General features: G+C 35.7%; 1 protein-coding gene across 1 annotated transcript in view; it reads left to right on the forward strand.

Annotated features, from left to right (window-relative positions):
* The first annotated feature begins 5,122 nt into the window (after window positions 1-5,122).
* The window catches only part of LOC131074860 (mitochondrial succinate-fumarate transporter 1), a 30,554-nt gene continuing 19,085 nt past the window's right edge, over window positions 5,123-16,591 (forward strand). Inside the window, exon 1 of the mRNA XM_058011584.2 lies at window positions 5,123-5,890. Coding sequence (XP_057867567.2) covers window positions 5,438-5,890 — 453 coding nt within the window. The 5' untranslated portion in view covers window positions 5,123-5,437. The remainder of the gene's footprint in view (window positions 5,891-16,591) is intronic.

The following is a 16,591-nucleotide window of genomic DNA, read 5'->3' on the forward strand; positions in this document are numbered from 1 at the left end:
GGATTTATGATGTTGTAGTCTAATACCCCATACTTAGTCTTGTTGAGCCAACAAGGAAGGTATTTTGGATCCTATCCTCGTTGTAAATCAGATTAAAATATCACATACACAAAATAGACCCAAAATCATAAGTATTTTTATTCATATATCAATTTATAATCATTACATTCCTTATATCTCCTTTTCACATATGTCATCTATCTCTTATCCATTCTCATCTACTTTAGTGAATAGATCTATCTTATCTACTTATATCTCCTAAAGGGGATGTAGTCCTTAAGTGTACCCTATGTTCTAAAGCTTATATTCTGGAACCTCATTCTTGGTTGACAATAACATATATTTGGTCTCGTGTTTGTATATTGTTTTTTGGTCAACAAGAACTATGAATAATAATTGTATATTTGAGTCACCTCATCGTAATTATTAATTGTAACTAACATTGAACAAACTCTTATACCAATAATAGCATAAATAAATAGGACACCATGTAGAAAGAGTTATCTAGCTAAAATTGGATCATTTACAGATGAATCTTATCATTGATTACAATTCTCTAATATGTGAATTACTCTCCATGAGTGATGACCATAATGAACATATACATTTAATCCTTGAAATGATGAGCATCTTCGTTAACAACCACTTTGTAGATGAGCATAATGATATTTGAAATCTCCTTCATGAAATATGATTTGTGTAGATTTTTTGGTAATTGTAAATTTTCCTTTTTAAGGATTACCAACCATCACCCTATAGTTATATTGGTACACACCCCTTTCTTCTCAAAGAAATGTTGGTAAACAATCATATTATCAAGGTTGACAAATACTTCTTTGGGGAAATCTTAAGAGTTTGCTAAAACATTCACCATCCAACTTAGCAATCAATTTTTTATTTGGAGCTTTCACCACTCAAGCCTTAAGATCACAGTGATTAATACATTTAAAAACTAGGTTTATGCATTGTATAACCACAAAAAATCTAGCCACTTGCAACAACTCACTATCTACCAACATTTATGTAATTTTAGACATTCTAGGAATTCATTCTTCTCTAGAATTTGTTCAAGTTGATATAACCTAGTTTTATATCCCCTATTTCAACCATGGTGCTCTTTAAACCATGCAAATATTCATACTTGAGGTATTTATAGTTTATTTTAGCTTACATAAAAATGTAGACAATGCAAACCAAAATTTTCAACAAATACCTCAAAAATTCTTTAAAATTCAATGCAAAAATTTTTGTAGATAATTTTTTTATGCAATTATTATAAATGACCAACATTTCCCTTCTATAAATCATAAGAGAAAAAATAATTGTGTACCTTCACCACTGAGAATCTCCTATACACTATATGTCACTTTAAATCCTCTCTCCACTACTCGTTGAATGCACTCTATAATTTGCATTTGTACTTTTTTAGGTCTTAACAATTTCCAATTAGAATATCTTCTATGCATTTCACTTTTTCTTTATATTGGGTAACATTCAATGTTCTCGAGCTTCATGAATATGTTAATTCCAACTTTAATGTTAGAGCATGTGTAATGTCGCTATATGGATGATACTTGGCTCCTTTTCAAATCTAAACTTTTTAAACCTATTCATCAAAAGTTTGATACATTTTTAAAATCTTATCGACATTTGCCAAGGGTATCAAAAAACCTCATTGAAGCTAAAAGAGATGGTTCTAAAAATTACTTCAGGTTGTAACATGGTTTTGGAAACCTTGCAGTCAAGGACTAATAAAATTACAATAACCTTATAAAGCTTTGATGTTGTAGTGAAAAACTTGTTGAACTCCAAGAAATGTTTTGAAACCATGTGCAATCATAGTCACTTTGAATATCTCCAACAACCACAATAGACACCTAGACCCAATGAGGAGGGGGCACATCATCTTAATTGAATGTCATGAAATATGTACATATCATCTAAATGCATCGATGCAACTTTAAAAAGGAAATGCTTTGGAAAAATTTCACTATGAAGGAATGGTGAACTATAATGTGATGACAATAGTTATAGGTCAATTTTTTTTTTCTTTTGATCAATCACATGCTCAATAAATATTGGAAATCACCTAGAGATAGTTGTTGTGGATGAAAATTATTAGAGTGCATCAACACAACTATGATCAAGGGGAATGTTTTATACATTGTGCTATGAAGACCTATAACGAGCTATAATAGAAAGCTACACTTATTGCCATACCATGCTAGTGCAAAGTTAAGCCTCAATGCTCAACAAGAAACTATGCTACAAAGAGAGAGCGTGATGAAATCAACAACTAACACATAGACATGGGTGTCGGTCACCATTTTAGTCAAGATAAATTATAGACAATAAAAACCAAACTTCTCAATAAATACCTAAATGATTTGAAGGAATTTTAATTCTTAGCAAACACTTCTACAATTGAACTATTTTCATGCAATTATTTTAAACCAACCAAATTTCCATTCTACAAATATAAGAGAAAAAATAACTATGTACCTTTACATCTAAGAAGCTCCTCTACACTCTATGGAACCTAAAATATTCTCTCCACTACTTGCCAGATGCACCTTGTAAATTCGCCTTCATACTTTTTTTAGGTATCAACAATTACTAGCTAAAATGCCTTCTCTACATTTCACTTTTACTTTATATTGAGTAGCATTTGATGTTCTCGAGCTTTGTGAATATGTATATGTTGTCTTTAATGTTGACATGTATGTAATACTGCCACATAGATGATACTTATCTTCTCAAATATGAACATTTAAAACCTATTTGTCAAAATTTTGATACATTTCAAAACCTTGTTAGCTTTTGTTGAAGGTTTTAAAACCACATCTGGGAACCAAAAGAGATGGTTTTGAAAATTGCTTTGAGTTTCAATACATTTCTTAGTACCTTATTGAGTATTGATGAGGTTATAATAGCCTTGTGAATCTCCGATGTGATGGTGAAAAGCTTGTTGTGCTCCAACACAAGTTTTGAAACCATACAAAATCACCATCACTTTGAATATCTTTGATCACTACAATAGAAACCTGGACCCAATGAGGAGAGGCCACATCATCTTGCTCGAATATTGTGAAATGCACATGTTGTCTCAGCTTGTCAACACAACTTTAGAAAGGAAATGCTTTGGCTAATTTATATTATGAAGGAATGGTAACCACAATGAGAGGATTGCAACTATCAAATAATTATTTGCTTTCATTTGATCCATAATATGACCAATAAAGACTAAAAATCACCTAGAACCATTTGTTGTGGATGACACCTGCCATTTGAGTGCATCAACATGACTATGGTAAAACGAGATATTTTAGAAATTATGCTGCAAAGACCTAATGCACTACAATATAGAGGTGCCACTTGTCACCATAACGTGCCAATGAAAACTCAAACCTTGATGTTTGATAAGACATTGTGATACAAAGAGAGTTTGCAATGCAATCAATGACCAACATATAAACATAGGTGAGGGCCACTAATGCAATGCACACTCATAAATTGGCAAGCATATACTTTATTCATCCATAGAAAAATACTCTATCGACAAAGTAAAATAAGGGGTTGATAGAACAATGATGTTTGAGACATTAACAAGATAACTAATAAGTATTCAAATATTAACATGTGTTAATATTAAGTATGGCCATAACAAAAACAAACACTAGATTCAAGGCACCAAATTTATTTTAAAATTTGAATATTAATATATCAAATTTAAGTATATTTTCATTTTTTTTTTGAGTGAGTGTTACTAGGGGTATGTCACTTTATATTAATCAAACAATTTTTTTTTTACAATACTTAGTGCATGATGAACATTAAGCCCTCAACACACTCATAGATCCTCTCAAGTTGAGGAGGGGAGAAAAGATCCCCATGGATGCTAATAAAACTACCAAATTGCTCCAAAGATCTTTTCTCAAATCCTAGCTCTTTCCAACATCAAAGCCTTCTCTAAGACTTTCTTTTTGTTCACAACTTCAACATAAAAAATACTAGTAATTAGGCCTCTTTTTGGGAGTATAGGAATGGTGGACAAAACAACCTTAACCACCACTTCATTTTCATCAACAATTAGGTGGTTGGCATAAATGCTTCCTCATGTAAGGCATCCAAAAATCTACGCCATATTGCTTAAGAATGGTTAGTAGACTCTTTCATCATGTACATGTCCCTTGTTCCATTTGTCTACACCAATCATTTGGCATCTGCCTCCATAATCTCCCACTCATCTTGAGATTTGAACAACCTTCTGAGTTGTTCCTTTCTAGTCTCCACTAGACACTCACATTAGATCCCAAATCTGCAAGACATCTTCTCTTCAACAATAGGGACACAACAAGGAGGGCCGATCTAAATAACATCTTCTTTTAGTAGCAAAGGATCTTGAGGGGGATCTGGATAGGATACACTAGGATACATGTCAAAGGCCATTTCAACCATACAACCATGCATATAAAGTATATTTTCATTAATATTAATAACTAATAAATATATTTTTGATGAATATATCTTTTTAAACTTTACATTAATCTATAGAAAATAGTATAATATTAAAAAAAAAGATACTAATCAATATTTGATATTACACAAAGAAATACTTATTTAACTTTGCATTAGTTTAAAGATAAAAATATTATGCACAAAATACTGATCGTTATGAATACCAAACAATCACAACATATATACTATACATTGATTACACAATTTTATAATTTTTCTTATTATAATAAATATTAATATATTTAATCAATTTTATCATTATTATGATATAAATAAAGTTAATATTAATAAATTTTTATTAATTCTATATATAAATTATAAATATTATATTTTTTTTCACTTTCATTTATTTTAAATTTAAACATTACTACAACACATATACCATTATATAAGACAAATACTTGTCATTACATGACATTTGTTTTCTTCCTATTTAAATTTAATCTCTACATTTTTCCAGCAGATCACATGGGCTGGCCCTCTTCTCTGATGTCCTTACTCCCCCAAAAAAGTAATGAAGAAATAAGAAAACACTAAAACAATTATTTCTAAACATCATAGAATATACCATGACCTTTGACTTAGACCTATTCGGAGCCATTACTTCTTTATGACACGAGTTGTATTTATGCTCCAAGATTTTTAATGGCTGCTTAGCCGAAGCAGTACTTCTGTTTAGATTGATTTATGCACCTAAACGGCATTTGCTTCGTGGAGGAGGAGATCTATTCCTTCACGTATGCTCTCATCGTTGAAATTTTCTGTCATATATCCTTGGTGTTGAATTTCACTAAATGGGTCATACTCCCTGATGTTGATTCTCTTTTGGGTTATCTACATTCCCTGTATTTTTCAAGATCATATCTGTCATTCTGGTTGTTGTTTGATAATACCAAGTTGACAGACAATCTAATACTCCATGGGGACAGTAGGAGATGGTCGTACCAGTACTGCAGAGGTTGTTTCTTCTACTTCTTCAGGAGATACCAAGAACCCCCAAAATAGAAGTGCTATTCCTCCATACATGAAGGCAGTATCAGGGTCACTGGGAGGCATGGTGGAAGCCTGCTGCCTGCAGCCCATTGATGTGATAAAAACAAGGCTCCAACTGGACAGGGTGGGTCAATACAGAGGGATTGCTCATTGTGGTACAACCATTGCCAAAACAGAGGGGGTCAGAGCCTTGTGGAAGGGCCTCACACCTTTTGCCACACATTTGACCCTCAAGTACACGCTCAGGATGGGGACTAATGCTGTGTTGCAGGTTGCCTTGGCAGATTCTCAAACAGGGAAGCTTAGCAATGCAAGCAGGATGATGGCTGGCTTTGGTGCAGGGGTGCTGGAGGCCCTCGTGATTGTCACTCCATTTGAGGTAGGTCAGATATTAGTACTATTTTTGCTTGTCAGTTTTGAAATGATTATGGGCTGTGGACATTTGTTAGGAATGTGGAACTGGAGGAAAGGTGCTCAGAAGCTGTGAAATTTGTAAGAGTTTGGTATTTGTATCTTTTGTTAAGTTAGTGAGCTTTATTTAGTTTGCTATTTTTCCTATGAGCTGTAAGTTATGGCAAGGAACCAAATGGTGCAGGTAGGCCAATATCCAGAATAAGACTAACCAAAAGGTTGGAAGTCTCCCTAATCTCAACTGTCATGGTTGAACCAATTCCCAGATGGTTGGGGCAGATCCTCTTCCAAAATAGGTAGAGGCAAGACTATTGGACGCTTGTTGTTTGAATGAATTTGGTGATTCCTCCTGCAATTTGTCGCCGGAGTGCTTGGCCTGTAATAATCTGTTTGGATTTGAAGCTGGAGAATTTCTGCAAAGGTGGGCAACATTTGCGCTCTGAGCCTCACTAGATCAAAATCAAAATGAAGTAACCAAAAGCTTGGTAGTCTTCTGGCTCTTCACTACGTTTGTTGGCAAGCATGAAACTCTTCATCATCTAGTAGGTCAATTGCCCCCTTTACATTAGCACCATTTGGTATGAGTATATTGATTTGCTGTTTGATAGTCCAAGGTTATTTGTCTGCATTACAATTCATCTAAGCTGCTGAATTGGATATGGGTATGGGTATGTGGGTTCAGTATGTCATTGCAGCAATTTTTGAACGTTTTGGGTACACATATACAAAATACAAAATAAAAATCATAAATATATACATATTTGCACCTGCTAAATAAAACCACTAAAAATATTACAAATGCAGTATGCTAATATGATACTGATTTGTCAATCTCGAATGTCATGATAGATATTCATGGTTCCATATCAAAATCATTCAATCAGTATCCAGCATCATATAATTTTTATCAAGACCAACATCATCGTTATAATTGACATTAGATGATGTAGGTAGATTAGAAGAACTTGTGACCTCTTTTTCAAAATTGCAAGTTCTTTAGCAGCTCCAATTGTGAGAATGATCTAAAAATTGCTTGCAACATGTAGCAGTTTGTGATGAACATTTAAATCTCTTTAGCCTCAACATAGACTTGTTTGATCCAATCTATTTTCTTGTCCAATTGTGTAGTATGAAGTTGACTGAGTGGACAACACAGGGCATCCAAGAATTGAATATTGTGCCTCAACCAACATAACAACTGCTTTGCAACACTCTGCATTGTCTATTATGGCTTGGACAACATTTTGAGAATCCACTTCTTTAATGCACTAGGATTTCAACAATACATTGTGCATCCTTTATTTTGTGGCAGTTTGTGATGAACATTTAAATCTCTTTAGCCTCAACATAGACTTGTTTGATCCAATCTATTTTCTTGTCCAATTGTGTAGTATGAAGTTGACTGAGTGGCAAACACAGGGTATCCAAGAATTGAATATTGTGCCTCAACCAACATAACAACTACTTTGCAACACTTTGCATTGTCTATTATGGCTTGGACAACATTTTGAGAATCCACTTCTTTAATGCACTAGGATTTCAACAATACATTGTGCAGCCTTTATTTGCCTCTCAATTCACGACTTTTAAAAACATTGCCCCTTTAGAGCACATTGCAAACACATTGATGAATGGCGAATTTCTAGCATCCTTCCATTGAAAATGATGTATGCGCCATGTATGTTTTTGTGAATGTCTAATGGGATCCAATTAAGTTTCTATATTATTGATTTCCTTTAGTAATAAGGTATTGCATGCCTTCTAATAACTTGGGCTTGTGTACCCTTTTGGAGCATCATTTTTTCGTTTTTCACCATATCTTGTTAACATGGTGATTGAACAACATTGAAAGAAAAATCATTTACATACAAACATCTTGCATTGGTTTTATCAACAATCTCGCTAGTGTCATTTTGAAATGCCTTCTCCAGTGGCCACATCATTCTCTTCAGATGACGGGGCTCTTCTTTATTTTTGCCCCAAAATGGGTGGCTCTATACCACAATTCCAAGGTGTCAATGCTAGGAGATGGGGAAGCAAGGAGCCCCTTTGAACCCCATCCTCTCCCTAAAGGCTTGCTCTAAGGATAACTCTTGCATTTACATCCTCTTGCTCTCTGATATATTTTGCTATATTATGAGTTGTTATAGGTACACTATTTCTTCAGTGAACAAGTTTTGATTTGCATGCTAGGAATGCCACATAAATGGGCTTTCACTCAACAACATGTGCTTGTATACCCCTAACCACACTCACTGCATATCCAAACATATGTCCCACTACTTGGAATTTATTCTATCATTTCTACATGCTTCCGCAAAGTTAAACTTGGGTTGATTTTGAAGTGAGGTTGGCCCAATGAAGCTAGAAATATTTGCCATTCTTATTCCCAAAGCAACAAGTTTGGAAAACAAACATTGAACAAAAGGTACTAGAATTCAAATAGATAAAAATTTTAAAACAAAAAAAAAAAATCCTAAAAGGCTAAACCATTTAATGATTTCAAATTTTAAATTACAAACCTACAAGAGTAAAAAAGTTAAAACAACACAAATAATTATAGTTGAAAAATGTAGATAGTTCTTATTGTGTTTTTGCTATTTTGGTTTCAAACTGAGGTATGCAAGTAGCTAAAGGCTAAATCTTTTGAGATTATTTGTTTAGCAAAATTAATTTAAAGAAATATAGGCTTTTTAACTTGCATATTGTAGTCATGGAGGCCACATCTTTAATTTATTGTCTAGCTTGATAATTGTAGAGCTTTTTTCTTTATTTGCCTTTTCAAGACAATATTTTGATTGCCTCAAACAGTGTTTGGGTCACAAGATTGGCTCCAATCTGCATCATTGATTGATACATAAATCAATGGTTGGTGCAATCAAAAAGTGTTGTTAGTTTGACACATTCTTTAGATGACACATCACTTTGGGCGGGTCCCATGATGACATAGCTAACGTACCGATTCGGGTATGGGTACAGATACGGATACGGCAAAAAAAAATCCCTTGGGTACGGGTACGGGTATGCCCGTACACACACACACACACATTTATATATGTTCAAACATCAAAATTATAAAATATAAACTATATCAGTGTATAATTATAAGAAGAGTGATAGTCATAAATCCATAATTGCCTATAAATATCAAAAGAGAGAATATTTTGATACCTCATTCATAATTTGCAAAAATGAAAATACTCATGTCTCAAATTTGTCATTACACAATGAAATTTCAAAATATAATTGATTTTAATATTCATGTTCTTCATCAAAAGCATCTAGGTCAATATCAACATTTGGTTCAATTTCATTTGAACCACAATCAATTGGATTGCCACTACCACTACCTGTGTCAAGTGTAGAAGCTGGTTCAATTTCATTTTTCAAACATTTGACAAAAGGACAAATCATTAATAACACAAGGAAAGTGATTTCACAAAACATAAGCAAACAACTGCTACATATGCATAATGTAAATCAACTGAAATCAATTTCAGTAATGCTGATATAAAGTTTACTAATCCCATGTCCATATGTATAGCTCACAAAGGCAACTGAAATGATATTTAATTGCTTGTTTGCTGGCATATTCTGATAAAAAATTATGTCACAAAGTTGTGAGAGTGAAAGCGAGGTTTTAATTTATGAAACTATGCTTGGGTACGGCTCTGGGTTCTTCTTGGGTGCCTGGGTCCACAAAGAACCCAGGCACCTAGGAAGAACCTAGGGCCGTACCCAAGTCGTACCCGAACCATACCCGTACCCGAATAGTACTTGTACTAGGACCTGGGCTAAAACAGAAGAACCTGATATCTTAGCGACATAGTTATAAAAGGAGAGCATTGGCAACATAGAGCCATCGATTGCATAAAGGGGATATCTAATGATTTGCGCAAATTTTCAAGATTGTTAGATTGATGACTTAAAGCTGTGCTATTGAGTAAAAGGTGAGTGAGCCAATCGAGTTGGTGGGCCCCATAATATTTCATGTTTGTGTAGACTATAGAAAAGAATAAAGGCATCAATTAGTCTGGACATGTGACACATGAATGCTCCTTTAAGCAATGCCTAGATTGCCACAATTTCCTAAAAGTGCCATTGGCTGAAGGATGACATGATGGAGAAAGTGGGTCCAAGTTTTAATAAAGGTAAAAGGATACAAGTTAAAATTATGAAGTTTTGGAACTATTGATTTCATTTTGATCAATGACATGCATATTGTTTTAAAGGTGATAGTCTAGCAATCATTTCTTATTGTGCAATTGGCCAAATGAAAACATTCAACAATTGGTGTAGCTTGCAGCAAAGATGAAAAACCTTTGAGAAGTTTTGTCATGCAAAGAATGTTGTCATTTTGCCAAAAATCAAACTTACTATTTTTAGTAATTTCTATTTTTAGTATGTTTCTATTTATAGTAAGTCATTTATGCACCCTGCCTAGGGGCCTAACGCTGACACTTTGAAGGTTTCTATTTTTGGAAAGTCAGAACTGGCAAGGTCAGTCAGATAAGGCGACAAAGATTAGACGCTTGTAGATATTTCTAATTCCGGAGAGTCAGACAGCAGACAGAGAAAGCCAGAAATTGGTTAAGTGCTGGAAGCCTATGCCTAAAATGGAAAGCTCATAAATTCACCAAGGTTCAAGAAGACACTTTAAAATCACAAGGAGGTCAAAATGCTCTAAGTCTAGAAGATGGAATGATGAAAAAATCCTCCATGCATGAAGAATTCCGCCCAAGGAAATGATTAGGCGCTAGATGAGGCAGGTCAGGAAATGTTTGGAATTTTCTTGAATCCTCCACAGGGGTGAAAATCTGCCCAACTGTGGACTTGGGTGCCAAAATGAGGGTCTCAAGGATTCACATAGTGAAAATTCTGCCCCAGGAAGTGAATGGGCGCCAGAATGGAGGAGGCAAGGATAAATGAAAAAAATTCATGAATCCTCCATAGGGGTGAAAATCCGCCCAACTGTGGACTTGGGTGCCAAAATGAGGGTCTCAAGGATTCACAAAAAAATCCATGAATCCTTCACATAGTGAAAATTCCGCCTCAGGAAGTGATTGGGCGCTAGAATCAAGGAGGCAAGGATAAATGAAAAAATTTCATGAATCCTCCATAGGGGTGAAAATCCACCCAACTGTGGACTTGGGCGCCAAAATGAGGGTCTCAAGGATTCACAAAAAATTCCATGAATCCTTCACATAGTGAAAATTCCGCCCCGGGAAGTGATTGGGTGCCAAAACCAAGGAAGCATGGAGGATTCACAAAATTCACTGAATCCTCCACCAAGTCAAAATCGCACCCACGAAGGAGAAATTCCAAGAAATTGAAAAAATTGGCTAAGTGTCGGAAATTCCTTCCTTCAGGACAGAATTCCAGGAAAGGTAAAAAATTGACCAAGTGTTTGAAATTTCTTCCTTCAGGACATAGTTCTTGGAAATCATGAAAATTGGCTAAGGCATGAAGAATTTCCTTCTTCGGGGTAAGGAACAAATTCCTTTCCAAAGGAGAATTCCTCCACAACAAGAAATCACACCCAAGGATGAATTGAAGATAAAATTTCTAAGGGAAGGAAGGAATCAGGGATGAACTGAACAAGAAATTCCCCCCCCCCCCCATGGAAAAATTTGAAAAATCCATTTTTCAGGGCTCAAATGACCTCCAAATTTAGAAAATTTTGAAGATATAGATATGTGAGAGATTTCTCTCTCTCCTGGACCAAAACCCTAAAATTGTGGAAATTCCTAAAAAATAAGAGATGGTGGAGGATTGTTGAAAATCTCCTCCAGAGCAAGGAGAGTTCGAGAAACTTCAAGAAAAATTCTTCATGGATCAAATTCTTCTCTTTTGAAGTTTTCTCTCTCCAAGGTTTTCTTGCCAAGTTGCAGCCGAGTCAACGGGCGTTGAATTAATGAAGCATCTCTCTGCATGCAGCCGTCACATTTATGGCATTATGACATTCCTTCTGCATGCAGCCGTCACATTCAGAAGATGATGGTGCATTTATGGCATCATGGGCGATTTTTGCATGAGGGCATGAGGGTACATTCATTGCATAGTGGGCACTTTTGGAATGTAATTAATTGTATATGGGCATGATGGGTTATTAATTGGAGATTCCCACCTTGTTGCATCTTGAGTGGAGAATCTTTAGAGCAAACCTTAATTAGGGTTTTGCATGTAATCATGGCTTGAGGCCTATATAAAGGGGTGACCCCCTCATTTGTAAAAGGAGAGGGAGCTTTGTATGAAATTGTTGGGATAAGTTTTGAGATAATAACAGTGAAACATTGTTCTCTGATGGTGTCCACTTAAGTTATTTTTTTAAAGCTTGCATGGTTTCACCTTCCTCACTTAGATCATAAATAGTAATGTGCTTTGATTTCAATGGAGAATGTAATTGTGTCTGATGAATTTCCATGGTTCATACTTTTTGCATCTTGCTGATTGTAAGTTGTAGTGTAAAGTTAGTCTGAGCCTCCCTAAATTCGTGCTAAGTTCGATTGTGGATAGTCGTTTGGATTGCGCCGTTTTGGGTATTCAAATGTACTTTCTCAATTTGAAAATCCTCTAGCATCCCCAGAAGATTGCACCGGTTCTTGTGGAGTTGTAGTTAAACTTGGCGAAGCAGAGCTTGGTTTATTTGGAATTTGTCCACCAGAGCACTATTCATTGTTATCACTGCCCTTAGGAGTAGATTTAGATCCTTCTAAACCCTTTCCCCTTTACTTCCAATTCATTTTAGCCCGTTCCAAGCAGCAGCATCGTAGAATTGTCATATCCGATGATGGAGTTCCCGCCACAACAAAGAAGTGAAAGAATGATGCAAACGTAAGGCCCCTTGGATTACCAGCAATCACATCAGCCAACTGAGTCACGTCCGTACCATAAAGGAACCTTGGAGTCGATTGTCTTATCTTCCTGCAATCTTAGCACACAATCTTACTTTGATCCAGAGAGAGTGAAGTGATCGTTAGGCAACTTTATTTTGTGTTCGACGCTGTCATAAAAAACATGTCAACAAGTAGGTGATCGAAGAAGCGTGTTGCAGGATCCCTTTTGCTTTAATCTTTTATCTCTCTTCCCTTTAACTACATTCCATCCCTCTTGCTCATCTTCATCTTGCTGCTCCTACACTTCTGCATTTTGAGTCTCCGTAAGGATGAGGTCATATTAGCATAGAGTCTAAGATCTCTTTGAGAGTTTCAAAGCTTTGAATCTCCAAAGAATTCCAAGAGCACAAAATGTTGAGGGCTACCAAATGGCCATGATCGGGTCATACTTCGATCCTACAAAGGACCTTTTTGTCAATAAGGATTCCGTCAAGTTGATAATCTAGGCTGATATCCCAAATAATCGTGATCACTGACAAGTATTTGACAGTGATGTTCAAATCACATCATTTATTCAACAATAGAGAGAATTCATAGAACAACTGCAGCCCCATATAAAGAAAGCTTATGAAGATCAAATTGTTTTAACTTAAATCTAATAAACTATTGAAAGGGATAATCACCTTTGAGAATCTTTTTATTCTTGATGATGCAAAATCAGAGAGAAGAAAGTCCATTGAGACATTGTTGAGATTAAATTTTTTCCAAGCAAAAGTGTTGAAGTCAATAACGTATTTACCCAAAAAGAGGTTGATGTTTTGATTTGTTTGTGTGAGAAATATGAGAAAGTTATTGCATGGAATTGTGAGGAACTGAAGTGATATGACAAGAACAAAATCCAACATACTATGAGCAGTCTCCAAACACAAAACCCATTGGTAAAAACAAAGATTGCTTAATCCAAAGATAGAACCCTTGATAAATTAGGAACCCACCAAATTGATTGAGCCAAAGATCTTCGTGATCAAACATTCTACTTGGTTATCTAATTTGGTACCAGTTTAAAATAAGAATGAAGAAATTTGACTTTGTGTTGACTTCTATGACCTAAATAAGGCCTCTTTAAAAAATTGCTATCCTCTTGACTCCATATAGCAAATACTGCATATAGTAGTTGGTTTAGAATGCTTCTCTTTACTTGATGGTGTTTTAGGTTTCAATCAAATTTATGTTAAAGAAAAGGATTAGTATAAGATAACATTCACTACCAAGTGGGGGACTTACACGTATGCCAAAACGTCTTTTGGGTTATCAAATAAAGGAGTGACCTTCCAAAGGGCTATGGATATTGCTTTTGGTGAACTCGTCAATAAGATCGTTTTGATATACTTAGACAATCTTACCATGTTCTTGAAAAATAAAGAAGATCATTTCATACACCTAGAGAAGCTTTTCAAAGTTGTTAGAAATATAGAGTTTCCTTAAATCTGAAGAAATGTGGTTTTGGAGTTCCTCAAGGTAAACTCCTTGGTCATCTGATCTCTAAAGAAGCCATTTCCATTGACCTTAACAGAGTACAATCCATCTTAGAGCTCTCATTACTTGTAAACAAGAAGGTGGTCAAATCATTCCTTGGAAAGATTAACTTTATGGGTAGATTTATATCTGATTTCGCTATATTGGTAAGATCTATAACCCTTATGCTAATGAAGGATTTAGAATTCAAATGGATTGTAGAAGGTAAGGAAGCTTTTGAGAAAATAAAAAAGGCTATATCAATGGCATCGACTTCAGTGAATCTTGACTTCTCTAAGGATTTCATTTTATATGTTTATGGGGGAGATCATAGTCATGTATTTGTACTAACACAAAGAGATGATCTAGGAAATTGTTAGTGCCCTATTGCTTTCAATTCAAGGACTCTCAAAGATTATGAGGTAAAGTACAATTTTGTTAAAAAACAAACTGTAAAGCGGAAAATAATCGAACCCTAGTTGCTCTCCCCTCTTCCAACTCCAAGGAGAGAGAAGGGAGGTTACTAGGATTGACGGTTTTCACTTAGGGGAGACTTTACATTCAAAAGAGGGGTTGAAACCCACAAGATCCAATCCCTCACAATGCAAGATTGGATTCTAAATGAGTTTCAAGGGTTAAGACAGCAAGGCTACCCTCTTTTGTAAAGAATGTAGATAGAAAGATCAAGCTAGGAATGCATAGAAAGTGAGAAAGATTCGCTTATAAACTGAGATAGGGATATAGGATGAAGCTGCGGACCTGGAATTAGTAGTAGAATGTCGAGACGGCGCTGTCCTGCAAATTTGAGCAAAAGTTGACGGGACGATGGTGCCCGGCGTGCACACGGTCCTCCAAAAAATCCGCGAAACGAAGGGGGATCTGTTCGTCTCTGCACAAGGATTCCAGATCTTCAATTTCAGCCGCGTACCTGCAACCCACACACAGAAAAGCGAAGACGATTGGGGGGTTAGGGATTAGGGGTTTGCCCTTAGGTCAAACCCCGGTTTTGGAATTAACCAAGAAATGAGAAATGCTGTAAATGTAAATGACTGTAATGTAAAACAAGTACTAGTACCTTGTTGTAAGAATGTTTGTATTCTTACATGCGAAGGTGTAGATGTTGTTGTATGTTGTATGTTGTATGTTGTAGTATGTGATCTCCTCTTCAATGGTTGAATCCTTGTCTTGAATGCAACACTTAGCCTTGAATGGAGACTTAGAATGATCAATTGCTTGAAGGAATGCTTGAATGCTTGAATGCTTGAATGCTTGAATATCATTCCCACCTTTTTCCCATCCATCCAAATGAGAGAGGAAAATGTAGTTTATATACTTGCCAATTAGGGTTAATAGACTGATTTTTCCGACCTTAGGCCGACCAGGAAATGTTATTTTTCCAATTTGCAAACAAAAAAGACCCGAAGCCTCATAGGAGACCGGGCCCAAAATAGGGCCAGGGACCAGGGCGCTGGGCGCTCTGGTCCCACCTCCCGGGACAGCAGGGTGCAAGGAGGGATCAGGCAGGGTGCTGGAAAAATGCAGTTTTTGATGTCGTGAGCAAGTTTCGGGGTCTCCATTCAGGTTCAGTGTTGCAACGCCGTCGTGAAGACCCAAATGCGGTCGAAATTGCAAGTGTCGCAATTTTAGGACGCTACACAAACATAGGCTTTCTTTAAAGTATTGAAGAAAGTTAGACACCTAATATCAAGGAATAAAATAACAACATTTGTAGTATATTTTAGTGTAAGAGAAAATATTATGTAAGGAGAAACAAGTGAAAAGAAAGCAAATTGGATAACTAAAAAATAGAATATGATATTGACATCAAGCCCACAAAGCTCGTAAGAGGAAGAGCATTGTGTCAACCATAGTTTGTAGACTCAATCAGTTGTTGAGTACACAAGTTTTTCTCACTGTGAGAACTTACTGAAATGTTTCTCAATTTTTTGACAAAAACTTGATTATTTTTTTGTGTGAGCACTTGTCGAAACTTAGCGAGTCTGCATGAAAAACTAGTCATAGGGTAATGTTGTGGGTTAGACATAGACACAATGTTGACACGAAAAAAATGCAATGTCTGCTCTAGAAAACCTTCATTTGCCCTTCCACACCACACTCCACAACAAACAAGCATGTTGTACTATACAAATGCACCAAAACCTGTGTCACACATGGAACAATTTATCAACTACTTTATCAATGTTGGGAGAATAAAACTGACTTCACATACCAACAAATTTGTAGATTGATTAAAATTTAATTGATTTACAAAGAATGAGATTGTTGATTTTGATAGGCAAGATATAGAGGTTGTGGCT

The sequence above is a fragment of the Cryptomeria japonica genome, chromosome 7 (assembly GCF_030272615.1).
Source record: "Cryptomeria japonica chromosome 7, Sugi_1.0, whole genome shotgun sequence".
Taxonomy (NCBI): Eukaryota; Viridiplantae; Streptophyta; class Pinopsida; order Cupressales; family Cupressaceae; genus Cryptomeria; species Cryptomeria japonica.